This window comes from Serpula lacrymans (assembly GCF_000218685.1).
Source record: "Serpula lacrymans var. lacrymans S7.9 unplaced genomic scaffold SERLAscaffold_7, whole genome shotgun sequence".
In the NCBI taxonomy this organism is placed as follows: Eukaryota; Fungi; Basidiomycota; class Agaricomycetes; order Boletales; family Serpulaceae; genus Serpula; species Serpula lacrymans.
The window spans coordinates 970,801-985,741 of record NW_006763296.1 but is presented as its reverse complement, the minus strand read 5'-3'; the positions used below and the strand labels follow the sequence as shown (position 1 = coordinate 985,741).

The 14,941-nt window shown below is 44.8% G+C and overlaps 5 protein-coding genes across 5 annotated transcripts; 2 read left to right on the top strand and 3 right to left on the bottom strand.

The window, feature by feature from the left end:
• Nucleotides 1–65: 65 nt before the first annotated feature.
• SERLADRAFT_389866 (uncharacterized protein) lies at nt 66–1,794 on the bottom strand (the record flags this gene model as incomplete). The annotated part of the gene is made up of 9 exons (XM_007318461.1): nt 66–161; nt 226–265; nt 321–364; nt 415–540; nt 592–747; nt 813–1,277; nt 1,342–1,571; nt 1,687–1,713; nt 1,770–1,794. 9 exons carry the CDS (start codon nt 1,792–1,794, stop codon nt 66–68), a joined length of 1,209 nt encoding a protein of 402 aa, XP_007318523.1.
• A 406-nt stretch (nt 1,795–2,200) lies between these two features.
• Nucleotides 2,201–2,795, bottom strand: SERLADRAFT_438121 (uncharacterized protein; the record flags this gene model as incomplete). Its single annotated transcript, XM_007318460.1, has 2 exons — nt 2,201–2,518; nt 2,568–2,795. 2 exons carry the CDS (start codon nt 2,793–2,795, stop codon nt 2,201–2,203), a joined length of 546 nt encoding a protein of 181 aa, XP_007318522.1.
• Nucleotides 2,796–3,313: 518 nt separating this feature from the next.
• Nucleotides 3,314–6,165, top strand: SERLADRAFT_467923 (uncharacterized protein; the record flags this gene model as incomplete). The annotated part of the gene is made up of 9 exons (XM_007318459.1): nt 3,314–3,403; nt 3,457–3,494; nt 3,555–3,654; nt 3,717–3,785; nt 3,838–3,950; nt 4,002–4,113; nt 4,174–4,308; nt 4,373–4,986; nt 5,044–6,165. The coding sequence occupies 8 exons, from the start codon at nt 3,324–3,326 to the stop codon at nt 4,770–4,772; spliced, it is 1,047 nt and encodes a 348-aa protein (XP_007318521.1).
• Nucleotides 6,166–6,201: 36 nt separating this feature from the next.
• On the bottom strand, nt 6,202–7,675 carry SERLADRAFT_467918 (uncharacterized protein; the record flags this gene model as incomplete). The annotated part of the gene is made up of 3 exons (XM_007318458.1): nt 6,202–6,415; nt 6,466–7,299; nt 7,358–7,675. The coding sequence occupies one exon, from the start codon at nt 7,286–7,288 to the stop codon at nt 6,467–6,469; it is 822 nt and encodes a 273-aa protein (XP_007318520.1).
• Nucleotides 7,676–11,511: 3,836 nt separating this feature from the next.
• SERLADRAFT_438116 (uncharacterized protein) lies at nt 11,512–12,705 on the top strand (the record flags this gene model as incomplete). Its single annotated transcript, XM_007318457.1, has 2 exons — nt 11,512–11,643; nt 12,298–12,705. 2 exons carry the CDS (start codon nt 11,512–11,514, stop codon nt 12,703–12,705), a joined length of 540 nt encoding a protein of 179 aa, XP_007318519.1.
• Nucleotides 12,706–14,941: the final 2,236 nt, after the last annotated feature.

Here is a 14,941-nt window from a genome sequence, read left to right as displayed (position 1 = left end):
AACACCTTCCCTTCGTCACCGAGGGATTAAGAAGAATACATCGCTGGTAAATGCTCTTTCTAGTTTTACGTGGCACTGCCAAAGATCTGGTACCGTCTGCAAATGCTCGGACCAATTTCGTCATACTGCGCCTTCGTGTGACAAGAAGTATAGAATTCAGGCTGGAAACATACGAATGATCAGTGTGGTTGCACAACGTAACGCAATAGTCAGCTAGAAACGCACGAGAGAGGCCAACAAGGAACCACCGAACCAGACGGCATATCTTTATAGGCAGACAAATAAGCCAAAGGGAAAGATAAATCTTTGAAGTCACCCACCGTTGACGCTTGTGAGAGATGACATCCACATCGACGCCAGAAGACTAAGAGATCTGTTAGCTGAATGAACATTTAAAAGAAATATTGTATCCACCCTTTGAGTACTACCACTGGAAACAACACTGGCATCAATCCTGCGGTCTACCAGTTGTTTCAAGTCTCGCTTGAGGCGTTGCCCAAAGTGCTGGAACATTGTCGAACCTCCAGAGAGAACGATGTTCTGTATAAGGCCTCAGTAGTGGATTCGAATGCAAGCCCTTGAATTGCATACCTTGTATAGACCACGACGAACATCGATGGGGGACGCCTGGATAACATCGTCGACGATGTCCGGGAGAGGCGTGAGGAAGTCCGAGGAGTATATCTCAGGATTGAAGAAGATTTCGGGAGCGAGGAAACGTTCGTAACCAACATCGACGGCATATTTCTGGAGGTGATAGGTTCATCTTTTATAAATGGGAGATTTGGGGAGATATGAGGGATAATACATACCCGTCCAGTCACACTATGTTCGCCGTCATACCGCTCGAAATATTTGTAAGGCTCTGCATCATACTTTCGGAACTCTTTGACAATATCCTGACAGACGTAGCTGTAATTCTCTTTCACTTTGCCCGCGATCTTGAGCTGGTCTTCAGGAGGGACTGCTGTCATTTCACCACGCTCTCTCATCAAATTCAGTACGAATTGGGAGATGTCGCGTCCAGCGATAGGTATGTTTTTGATGGCGCTACCGATGACATAGCCTTCCGCACAAGGAATGACGTGCGTGACACCGTCTCCAGAATCGATGACAGTGCCGGTCAGTGTGCGATCAGTCACCTTATTAGATGACCATGATGCAGCAAGAGCAAGGACGGCCTGAACGGCGATGTACAGTCCTTTGATGTTAAAGGACTCGAAGAAGATTTCCGCAGTCTGTTCTCTGTTCTCTGGAGGATTGAGGGGAGGTTCAGTCTAGTTGCGCGAAGCACGTATCAAACTCTACTTTTCACTTGATCATAGTATTGAATCGACGTACCAGAAGGAAGTAATGATCCTCTGGCTCAGCCCGAAGATACTTGAATATAGTCTGCTCCCAGTAGCGTTCCATGTGGTCCCAATTGTCGATCATTCCATGTCTGATAGGATAATGAACGCCATATCCTGGCGTTTTGGCGTTCGCGAGTGCCTCGTCTCCGATAAAGAAGTCAAGGTCTTCTACTCCCCGTTTCGAGGCAAGGTTACCAGGTTTAGATGGGATCGGGGGCCCTGCTCTTGCTGATTGGGCTGCTGGTCCTCGCGTGGCGATAGCGGTAGGAAACACGCTAAACAACATGCATTACTTCGCAGATCAATGGTACACCTTTCAAACCACTGTACTCACAAAGAAGGATCTGAGTTTCCAGCAAACCTGTAGCATGATCATGTTAGCGACCATATATATCAGGCGTTTCGCACAGGACATACCCAATCTTTGAATAACCAGTACCATTATCGCAAATAATGGGAGATAGCAAAGACATCGCGTATAGTGAGTTATGAGCGATATCTAGTCTTGGACACACCTGAAATTGCCGTGATTGATTTGGTGTGGCTACCGTGACTGCGAGCTGCGACTCGTATATGCGGTTGTTTGGCAAAGGCGTTAAATCCTAACACACCAAAACACCGCCAAGGACTATCTTACACCCTAATATGGAATTTTCGATACACGACCAGGAAACCACATGAGAATATCGATTGTTCTAATTGCAGGTGGTTTATTTCTATGAATATTCATGTTCGGACCAGACGTAAAGAAATGAGAGGTGGGTAACTCATTATCAAATATCATTGTATTGTACATGTTATATGCAGTTTTATCCAAAGAGTTGATAGACTCGACCAACTCTCCTGACCTAGGACGTTTCTGCAGTGCCTTCTTCAGACGGTTTATCCCCAGCGGTGAGCTCACCAAGCAGGTGCTTGTATTCTGGGAACAACGGTGCATTTATCCGATGGCAGAAAGAGCGAAGGACAGGGCTTGCCATGACCTTATCCGAGAAGTAGGGGTCCGCTTTTGTGTCCAAGCAGTTCGCGAGGAAACCACCGATGGTGATGTCAATAAGAGATGGTTTATCACCGTGAAAATAGGTGCAAAGATAGACGCGCATCCAGTGCCTCGAAACCTTCCTTCTCCAGCCTATAGATCTCCTCCAAAGAGTGCCGCCCCACACCTGCACGCCAGAGAGCAGTCTTGATATTCCTCCGAATCATCCAGGTTACCACCGACCTGATAGGCCAAGGGATCGACGAGAACATCTCTTTGACCAAAGTAGCGTAGTTTTCATCGACATACCACCGTTCGCAAACGATAGCGGTGTACAAGACGTCTTCCATCAACGCCTGGAATGCCCTCGACTCGGCCTTTTGGGCAGGAGTCAAACCGTCGTCTGGATCGGTGGAGATGCCGTTCTCTATGAGGTAACGAATGATGAAGTGAGAATCGGCCATGGTGACTGTCTTGCCATCGTGATGGATATCGGCATAGGGCAGCTTGTGCTTTGGAGCTTTACTGGTCGACGACTCACGAACCTCGTATGGGGTTGAAGTGAACTTTAGGAAGGTTTCGAGCTTTTGACATGAGCCAGAAGGACTGGCGAGGTCTGGCTGTTTAGGAAAGCCCCATAGACCTTAGTTTGCGAGGTAGACATAGCTTCGAGACTGGAATAGAAACGCGAATTAGACAACTTGCATATCTTGGACTGATTAATACGAACCTGTCTGTGTTTGCGAGAGAGATGAAGAGCGCTGCTTTGAATCAAGCGCGAATGATCTTGTTAAATAAAAAATGGATATGCCGTTGCCATCAGATCATCTGAGCTACTAAGATGGATACACTGCGGACAACATGGTCATACGTGTGTGTTCGGCGGATAGCTTATTAGCAATCTGATAACTTGTGGACGCAGTGAAACGCAGTCATGGGACACTCGGTATTGAGTGTCGCTACGCTGAGTGCAATATTCGCAGGACTGCCAAATGTGGAACACCATCCGCCAATTCATCGATCAGCTCCATCCGCTTATTGACAACCACACATCCGCCATGCAGCCATCCAGGTAAGCATTATCTCTCCTGTTCCCCACCGTCACATCTGCTGAATATTCAGCAGGCGAGCTACACATGCTGGCTCTTGGTATTCCAGCAGTGGTACCTGCTTTCATCGTCTACCATGCTAGTATCATGATGGGCCAATGACCTCCCTGACAGGTCGAACGCTCGACGCGGAGCTGACCCAATGGTTAGCTGCCGTCACTTCAGATGAGGACTTTGCACCCCCAATCACAGGCTGCAAGGCCATCATTGCTCCGTTCGTGCTTCTCTTGCTCTTACGATCTCATTCTGATAGGTTCATTCACATCTACCAATCAGGCATGCTGGATATTCGTATTCAGGCCCTGCCGCAGCATGGGCATACAAGAGCATAGACACAACCGACATGTATGCTCCTATCACTCTTACTAGCGTGGAGTTTACAACATAAGTCATATAGTAAATGCGTATTCATCCTCGGACCTTCCCACCATGTTTATCTTGACGGGTGTGCACTTTCGAACTGTGAACAGTACGAAACACCACTAGGCGAGTTGCCCTTGGATCTCCAAGGTAAAGTCATAAGTATCTCCGAAGTATAGGATATCACCTTACCCTTATCAGTCATCCGAGATCTCCGGGACACAGGTGAATTCGAAGACATGGACATTCAAACCGACGAAGATGAGCACAGTATCGAGATGCATCTATCTTATGTACGAAAAGTATTTGAAAAGTATGTTTTTCATGAAGCTTTCAAGCGGCGTTACTGATCATCAGAGATCTATACTTCAAGCTCTGATATTTCGATCGTGCCAGTTTTAGTGGGTGCTATCTCAAAGGACAAAGAGGCTGCATACGGACAGATATTGGCCCCCTACCTGGCTAGAGAAGATACCCTATTCGTCATCTCGAGCGATTTCTGCCACTGGTGAGTCGCACGGTCGGTATCCATGCCGTCAACAAACGAACTTATAGCTTCTAATCCACGTTAGGGGTACACGGTTCAGCTATACGTATTATTACCCGGAGCCTCTCCCAAGCAACACCCCTGGCATCCGTCTTTCTCGATCTGGTCCCCCACCCTCAACGTTGTCCAGTAGACCTATCCACGAATCTATCTCTGACCTGGATCACGAAGCGATGCAATTGCTAACTATACCTCCGGGATCAGCTGTGAATGCACACCAGGAGTTTGCGTCTTACTTGGGAAGAACCAAGAACACTATTTGTGGTCGGCACCCCATTGGGGTCCTGCTGGGTGCACTGTCCGTGTTGGAGCAGGATGAGACTCACAGCGTTAAGATTAAGTGGGTTCGTTATGAACAAAGCAGCCAGTGCTTCAATATCAGGGATTCTAGCGTGAGCTATGCAAGTGCTTACATCTCGTTCTGAATCATTTTGTAGCGAGTAGTGTCAGTGTACTAATACAAATTACAGTGTAAGTTACGGTGTATATCAGTTCCAAAGTATGCGAGAAGTGCTGTTAGTTTTGTATTCAATAAAATATGGACAGTAAGAGGTTTGATTGGAGCTTTTAATTTCAGGCTTTGGCGAGTCCGAAACTAAAGAAGAGCTTACAGTCGATATACCACGTTGAGACAGGTTTCTGATCAGCCACTTAGCCTCGTTATGATTGTGTGAAGTAACATGAAATGAAACATACCGTATCAGTCATCATTCCACTCCAGAGGCATGATTCTCAGTCGCATCGCTCCGGTCCTTATCCGCACTATCGATCTCACGCAACAGCTCCTCATATTCTGGGAACAGTGGAGCCGTCATGCGCCGGCAGTAGGAGCGTAGAACATGGCTACTGATAACCATCGAAGTAAAATACGGATTTGCCTTCGTACCCAGGCTGCAGGCAAGAAAGGCGGAGATGGTGACGTCGATGGTGGTAGGTTTCTCACCGTGGAAGTACGGATGTGCAGAGAGACGCACTTCCAACGCCTGAATACCCTCCTTCTCCAAACTCTTCACCTCCTCTTCAGAGTGTCTCCCCATACCTTCGGCCCACAAAGAATTCTTGGCGCTCCTCTGAAACATCCCAAGAACGAAGGAGCTGAGGGGCCATGGGAGCCAGAATGGAAGTGGAGTCACTTCCAGTGCCTCTGCCATCATCGTCGCAAAGTTGTCGTCTTTGCAATACTTCTCGTACCTCATAGCACTATATAGGACCTCTTCCATATACGCCTGGAATGCCCGAGACTCGCTCTTCTGAGAGGCTGTGAGCCCAGCTTGATCATCTGGGTTGGCAGATATGCCGTTTTCGACGAGATAGCGAATGATGAAATGGGAGTCGGCGATAGTCACTGTCTTGCCCTCGTGCTGAACGTCGACGTAGGGGAGCTTGCCCTTTGGAGCTTTGTCCGTCATAGTCTCGCGGACCTCGTAAGGTGTCGAGGTGAACCTCAGAAAGGTCTCTAGTTTTTGGCAAAAGGCGGAATAGCTTGGACCTCGGGCTGGCTTGGCGAAAGCCCAGAGGATGACTTTGCTTTGGGAGGCGTCGGATGTTGACATGACTAGGACTGGGATGGGTTCTGTAGCGTTGGATAGAAATGTGCATGGATGAGACGTTTAATCCTTACTTACTAATATGTATGTAGTTTCCAGAGGCTACCGCTGGTAGACGCGTCCAACTCCAAGACACTCATCGGGTTGCATCGGTAGGGAACAAATACGTATAGTACTCCATGACTATTCGCTGAGTCAATTCCCAATTGACTCTCGTACATCATTACATGTGATCAGTCTTTTCATGCCGTTACAGTAAAAGGTGGAACTTCAGCTTGAGAGGTTGGAAATCTTATGAAGACATATGCATAGTCTCAATACTTTCGTGGATCAGATTGGCAATTACAACGATTACTAGCACTGACAGCGTATCATGACCAATTTTTGTAGTCAAGTAATACTATCACACCGCAGTTACTTTAAATCGAAATGATGTCAGCGCACTGTGGATGACTGCAACTTGACTTTGGGGGTCATCCAACAAAAAAGTATCTGCGAAAAGTTGAGTATAATCTCAGCTTCGAAGCAAACTATTAGAGTAGTCAAACTTACCAGAGTCATCACAACACACCTTACGAAGAGGAGGTCTCTACAGCATCTTCATTTTTGCCTTGTTCCTTTTCCGCATTTTCGATATCGAGGATCACTTGCTCATACTCCGGAAAGAGTGGAACCGACATGCGCCGACAGAAGGAAATAAGAATAGGACTCTTCACGACCATGTCGTAGAAGTAGGGATTCGCCTTCGTGCCCAAAGTACTTGTCAACAAACCCGCAATCATAATATCGATCGACGTAGCTTTATCACCATGGAAATATGGATGGAGGGACAAGCGTGCATCCAAAGCTCCAAATCCCTCATCCTCCAACGTCCTCGCTTCGTCTCGAGAATGCCTTCCGACTCCCGCGTTCCACAATGACTTTCGAGCACTTCTCCGCACCATTTTTATGACGAGTGGCTTGATAATCCATGGAATAGCCGCAATTTCTGGCAGTTCTGACATCGCATTCGCGAAATTAGTATCGTTGAAGCACTTTTCGTAGGCGATAGCTTTATAAACGACCTCTTCCAAATACCCTTGGAACGCTCGTGACTCGGCTTTTTGTATGGACGTGAGATTAGCTTTGCTGTCTGGATCACTGGATATGCCATTCTCGATGAGATAGCGAATGATGAAATGGGAGTCGGCGATCGTCACAATCTTGCCGTTGTGATGGACATCGGCGTATGGCAGTTTACGTTTCGGTGCTTTACTTGAAGTAGTCGCGCGGAATTCGTACGGTGTGGATGTGAACCGCAAGAAGGTCTCCACTTTCTGACAAAACGCAGAAGGACTGGGCACGTTCGAATCTTTGCCAAAGCCCCATAGAATGACCTTAGTTTCCGAAGCCATGACTATATGATCTGTATAGTGAGAGGTGTCAGAACTCTACGCGAAACAATTGAAGTAAAAACGCCTCACCTGTTTGTGGACGAGAGTGGGACGGCGAGAAGCTGGGGAGGGAACGTTCATCGTGTGGTAGCAGGCTTATAACAGGCGTCAAGCCGTAATATGACTCGTAGTGTTACCCCAAACCGTTGACAACTCACACCGTCGGGTAGACACTGGTGCAACTTGCAAGTGCGGGCAATTCCGAGTACATACATTATGGCCGCCATATCTAATTAGCATGTATCGGTTGCCCACTCTGTAACAACTCTTACCACCACCACGACCACCACCGCTGCACCCGCCACCATGGACAATGAATGCTGTGTAAGTAATGTCACAAGTTTGTACAGCCATAAAATAAAGTCCAATAGGAGAAAGAGAGCGAGAAAATCATGATGTCATGGGAAGATGCAGTCAAAAAAGGGCAAAGCAAAACAATATCAGTATCAACACAGTTCCTTTATTGTCAGTCAGGCATTCTAAAAAAATATGTGTCCCTAAAAATGATTCAAAAATCCAAGATAATTGCACTGTAAATGAATGTTCTGCTGAAAAAAAAAAGAAACTGGAGCCACCGGTCCACCACCTAGTCCAAATCCGGTGGTTCCATGTGTAGGTATATTTCTATATACTCAATATATCATTCTCACAATTCAATATTTTATTTGAGCCTACACTAATATTTCAAGTACTAGATAATTCAGTTACAGTCCGATCTTTCACCCTATATTTATGGGAAAACATTTCCCCATTGGGATTCAAGAACTCGGACTTTTCCTTCTCATTTTTATGCTCATTTCTAGGATAGTTACACCTCAGTTTGTATTACACAAAACTGAGGTTAGTAGATACAGTCTTCTTCACATGTTCATTTACTTATTATGCTTCAGTATTGATTTCTTAGACCATGGCCTTACCAATGGACTGGTTGTATTGGACCACCTGGTCAAATGAGGGAGGGAGGGGAGTAGTTCCAATCTGGAACAAATGTGTCCCAGGCAGCATGTGGTAAGTATAGCTGTAGCAAAGACAATAGACAAAGGATAGATGTACCCAAGTGAATGGGATAGCAATATACATAGGCAATGCAAGGGGATGAACCTTCTCCAGCTCAAAAACTACCCACCCACACTTCAACCAGGCAAGACAAGCAACCAATGATTTAATAGTATACAATGGAAGATAGACGTCATGAAGATGGACCGGCTGCCAGGGCTTTGCTGATATCAGCAGTGGCACGTGGTGGTTGCTGGATTGGCAACAGAAGCGGATGGAGAGTAGTGACATCAGGTATGGTGGGGGAGCAAGAAAGACGAGTAGGAGGAGGGTGGAGGTGACAAGGAAGTGGACTAAAATAGGTAGCCAGAAACGACTGTCTGGTGAGAATAAAAAAGAGAGTAAGGGGCCTATGGTGGGGATGAGTAAAGAAAAAAAGGTAAGGGAGAACAACAAAAGCAAGGGCGTAATATGACAAAAACGGATAAACCCGGTGTCTGCTAAAGCAGCCATTGTTCTCCATGGAGCATAGCCACCACTCCATGGAGTCATTATTGTTCTCCTAGGAGTCATTATACTGTAGCAAGTAGCACCTCTGACTGTAACAACCAAGAGTTAGTTACTCTGGCGCACACTAAGACACACTATAAGGTTCACCGACCAGCAGTATGTACCACTGATCAGTCAGAGAATGATGAGTGGGAGTGGTTACCCCTTAGGCTGCAGTGAGTTAGTTGGTATACAACAGAAGGACTCGCTGAGGAGTCTCCTTGATCTATTGGGGTATTTATACTACTACAAGCTATTTGTACATGTATACTGTACAGTTGATGGAGGCAGTGGCTGATGATGTCAGAGGGTGCAGCCCATGTGACCAGCTCCACTGCGTGAGATACTAGTATCTAAAAATAAGAAACAAGGCCATACGGCGCGAGAAAGAGGAGTTTGAATAAAAGGGAAAGTGCCGCATGGCACGGAGTGTGAAAGCTACAGTAAAAAGGTTAAAGCAGAGAATGAAAAATAAAGGAAAGGTCCAAAAATTGTGTTATCGTAACACTGACTATAAGTAGTAGGGGGTTTAGTATAGGAATACCTCAGTCGTTTCTATAGCCTCTTGGGCAGCGGCTGAGATATGTTATATTACATTTATTAGAGATTACCTTAAACTAACATCTATTGTAGTTTTCACTTAGGTAAATAATAAAGTTGTTTCTATAGCCTCTCGGGCAGCGGCTGAGTTTCACTTAGATTTATTAGGTTATGAGCCCTGGTGGCACAAAAGCTACACAGGAAATAATTTTTATTTGAAATGGCAACCTCGGAACCATGACCACAGCACACAATACATCCGCATGTCCAGTTCTCACTAGACCGAACAATTTTCAGATATGGAAACTCCAGATCATCTCAAAGCTATGTCGGGAAAAAGTTCTCCGGGTTGTTACTGGAGAGGAGCTTAAGCGCTCACCAGGAAAACCCACCTCCTCGGGGAATCCTGAGATCACCTGGATACTTAAGAATGAGAAGGCACATGGAATCATCCAGGACCACATCTCCAATGCCCTTCTAATGAGGATTGGAGAACTCACCAGCTCCAAGGAGTTATTTGATAAACTTGTCTCACTCTATCAGACGTCCAACATTGCCTTGGCCTTCTATTCATTCCAGCAACTCACCAAATTGTCCTGGGATGGGACATCACCTATCCAGGACCACATTGCAAAAATCTGGACAATTGATTCACACCTCTCTGGAATAAAACTAGGAGTTGATACCAAACTCATGGCCTTTGCTCTTCTCCAATCTCTCCCATGTACTCTTAAATGGCAAATATTTCAGTTATTGGTAATCAACACGATTGAAGAAAATAAACTTACCTTTGATGAAGTTGGGATCCAAATCATTGCAGAAGTTGCACAACAGTCAGAAAAGGCCCCTGGAGTTTCTGAATCAGCACTCAAGTCCGAGGAGAAGTGGTGTGACTTCCACAAAGCCAAATCACACAACACCTCGGAGTGCCGAACACTTCAGTCAGCTGGAAAAGGTCAAAAGAAGAAGGGAAAGGAAAGACACAAGGATAAAGGAAAAGAGAAGGAAAAGGCAAATACGGCGGAGCAATCATCTGGATCTGACTCCGAGGAGGAACAGAGTCATATTGCATTGGAACATGTACATATTTCCAAGCCCCTTGCTAAACACATTCAAGCTTACCTTGTGTCGGAACCAGATAAGACCAAAACAACAATCATCATTGACTCTGAAGCCACATCTCACATGGTCCCTCACCGCTCCTGGTTTGAGCCAGGAACATACCATGTTCTGAATCCTCTGTAAATGCCATTGGAATTGGAACAGTAATCTTACAAGCAACTGTTGGCAAAAGGGACTACAATATTGCACTGTCAAATGTCTTACTTGTGCCAAACTTCACTTTAGCACTTGTTTCTGTCCACAAATTGTCTAAAACGGGGTTATCAACACTTTTTCCAGCAGGGTCAAATGCTTGTGAAGTTTGGAAAAAGAAGGAACTTATCCTCACTGCCTTACACAAGCGAGGACTTTATCACATCCAAGCAAAACCCAAAATCAACCCGGAGTCAGCTTTTGCAGCAGTAGATGTAAATTTATTGCACAGGAGAATGGGACACATTGGAATGGATCACTTGCAACAAATGGTTACACAAGGACAGCTCCAGGACATAGACACCCTTACCGGAACCCCGGAGTTCTGTGAACCTTGTGGTTTAGGAAAGATGAAGAAATTACCTTTCAAGTCCACTGGAGGAAACCGAGCCAAGCACCCCATACAAATTGTGCACACAGATGTTGGAGGACCAATCAAACCAACCTCCAGGGAGGGTTTTTGGTACTGGATTATCATTGTAGATGATTTCTCCAAATTTCCATGGATATATTTCCTAAAACAAAAAAGTGAAGCACTGGAACGATACAAGCAATGGAAAGAAGATGTCCAAACATTTTTCCAAACTCATTTGGGAGAAAAAAACTTCACTCCACTGTACACAGAATTCCTCTGGAGCGATGGGGGAGGAGAATATACTGGCAATGCATTCAAAAATCAGCTCTGAGGAGATGGTGTCATCCAAGAAACTACAGTTGCAGATACTCCGGAACAAAATGGCATTGCAGAACGCATAAATCAGACATTGGCTAAATTAGCAACCACTATGCTCCATAATTCCAAGCTCCCAAAGTCATTCTGGGTAGATGCCATGCAAACGGCTGCATATATCACAGCACGCAGCCCAGCATCAGGACTCCATGGAAAGTCCCCATATGAAATACTGTTTAAAAGGAGAGTTGATCCAGCTTTATTTTGCCCTTTCAGATGCCAAGCATATGTAACAACCAAGAGTTAGTTACTCTGTCGCACAACTAAAATAAGCAAAAGGAGTAGACATGTAAGAAAGGGATCACCCCTTAGGTTTCAACAAGTTAGTTGTGAGGATACAACAGGAGGACTCGCTGAGGAGTCTCCTGGATTTATTGGGGTATATATACTACTACAGGTTTGTTTGTACATATATACTATACAGTTGATGAAGGCAGTGGCTGATGATGTCAGAGGGTGCAGCCCGTGTGACCAGCTCCACTGCGTGAGATACTTGTATCTAAAATAAGAAGAAAGGCAATGCGGCGCGAGAAAGAGGAGTTTGAACAAAAAGGAAAGTGCTGCATGGCACTGTGTGTGAAAACTATAGTAAAGGGTTAAAGGGGAGAATGAAATTTAAAAATCCAAAAATTGTGTTATCATAACAGCATATGCCTTGATTCCGAAAGATAAAAGGCAAGGGAAGTTTTACTCCAAGGGGTGCAAAGCCATAATGATTGGCTACACACATGGGAAGCAAGCCTACAAACTCCTAGACACTGTAAAACAAACTGTGTTTTCCAGTCGGTATGTCATTTTCAATGAATCTGGAAAGGTACAAAAGGACGACACTGCTTCCTAGAACACAGACCCTAGCACAGATCAGTGGGAGGGACTCATTCCAGAGAATGCTCACTATCCAGACCAAAATACATTGGAGGAGGATGATCCTGACCCTCAGACCCAAAATCCAAATGAATCGCAAATGGAACCACATCTCCAAGAAGATGTTCCAAGAGCAGTGGAGCATTACCTCCATGGAGACGTTCTGAGAGCAGTGGGAGCACCTGATCAGCTAAGACACCCTCCACAACAGTCTCTACAACCAAGACCCGAACACTGGCTATCTTCAGAACGGAAACTAGAGTCACAGTCAGTGGGAGGACAGCGCCTCAACATACAGCCAGCTGATGTGGAAAAAGTCCAAATACAGCTAGACTGTAACAACCAAGAGTTTCCTACTCTGGCGCACAACTCAGATAAGCTATAGAGAGGATGATGAGGGAGTGGTTACCCTTTAGGCTGCAGTGAGTTAGTTGGTCAACAACAAGAGGACTCCACTGAGTTGTCTCCTTAATATATTAGGGTATATATACTACTACAGGTTTTTCACACATCCCAACAACCAATGAATATGTGAAATTAGCATTATACCATATCACACTCAAATTCACATACATCTAAGGTCAGAATGGTACAGTATTTATTATCTTCCAGTTGTTCATTGTTCAAACAATATTCAGATTTCTCCAGGTACCTATTTCCTCATTACAAGCCATACTACTACTTGTCATTGTTTAGTGCTCAAGCATCAATTTCCAATTAATGATCTGTTGGTGTTGCTGATCTGGGAAAAGCCACTTTTTCTGTTATTGGCCCCCCTGACACCTTGTGACATGTGACATTTCTGTGAGATTATCCTAGTGGGGATAATCCACTGGGATGATCCTATAGGGATGGGATTTGCCCAGATGTAAATTACCTGGGGATCATTCCAAGTCCTGGGATCTTCCCAAAAAAACAGGCATTTAGGTTGATAGTTTTACATAGTTTTACACACAATGTTCAACCTAAATGCCCCCATTTGGAGGGTGACTGAAGTGTGCTGCAGAGAGAAATGATGATCTGCAAGAGGAGTGGTTACAGGAGATGAGCACACACTTTGTGGCCAGCCAGTTTGTTGCAGTCGACAAAACCAGCAAGGACAATAGGACAATCTACCGACACTACGGATGAGCCCCAAGAGGCTGGTGCGCAGAGGTTCAAGCCAATTTTATCCGAGGGGAGCGCTATAGCCTTGTGGCTGCATTAACTATGACAGGATACTCAGCTATGAGCATTATCCTTGGTTCTCTCAACAGTGAGGCTTTTTTCAATTTTATTGTCAACAATATGGTATGTACATTTTATTTCTCTTATTTTTGTCTTCTAATTTTTGACTTAAACAGCTACCAACGATGAACCCTTATCCTCAAGACCCAAGCATTATAATACTCAACAATTGTGCAATTCACAAAGCCAGTGCACCACGGGAGGTCGTTGAAGGAGTCAGATGTATGCTAGTCTTTCTCCCACCTTACTCTCCCAATTTGAATCCAATTGAGGAGAGTTTCAGTTGTGGTAACCCCTTTTTCTTTCTTCTCTTACATTGCTAACAGCATACAGTCAAATCCTGGATACAACTTGACTATGTTTGTATCCAAGAATATGAATACCCTGAAGTTGCCCTACTTGGAGTGGCACATGTAGTGACTTCAGACAAGGTGAGGCAGTGGTACATTCACGCTGGCTACAATGCAGACACTGTTTTATTGTGATTGTATAGCTTATAGTTTGTGCAAATGTAAAACAAAATGTTCATTGTATTCAGCAAAGATTGAAACAAAAGTAAACTAGAGATTAAGTGTGAACTAATGAGAGAGACAGAGATAGAGAAAAACAAGAGAAAACACTAGTACTAAAGTTTATGATCACATTTGTACCTTCAATAACCTTTTAGCACACAAGCCCATATAAGCAGCTTGAAACCTGCTTCTGTTACGATACACAATTTTTGGACCTTTAAATTTCATTCTCCTCTTTAACTTTCTTCTGGAGTTTTCACACACTGTGCCATGCGGCACTTTCCATCTTGTTCAAACTCCACCTTCTTGCACTGCGCTGCCTTTTCCTTATTCTAGCTACAAGTCTCTCACATAGTGGAGCTGGTCACATAGGCTGAGTCCCATGACATCATCAGCCACTACCTCCATCAACTGTATAGTACACATGTACAAACAACCCGTAGTAGTATATATACCCCAATAGATCCAGGAGACTCCTCAGCGAGTCCTCCTGTTGTTTACCCACAACAAACTCAGTCCTTGTAACAACCAAGAGTTTGTTACTCTGGCTGTAACAACCAAGAGTTAGTTACTCTGGCGCACACAGGAACACACTATAAAAGTAGTGAAGAGGGAGTGGTTACCCCTTAGGCTGCAGAGAGTTTGTTGGTTAACAACAGGAGGACTCCGCTGAGTCGTCTCCTTGATCTATTATATATACTACTACAGGTTTGTTTGTACATATGTACTATACAATTGTAAATAAAATTTAAAGTCCGATGTTTAGTATGTGACCAGTCACATGATGAGTCTAGACACTGGTCAGGTGATGTGTCACATGGTTGGTCATGTGACTATGAAAAGTCTGAAATGTAAGGTAAAGTCAATGGTCACATGATCAGT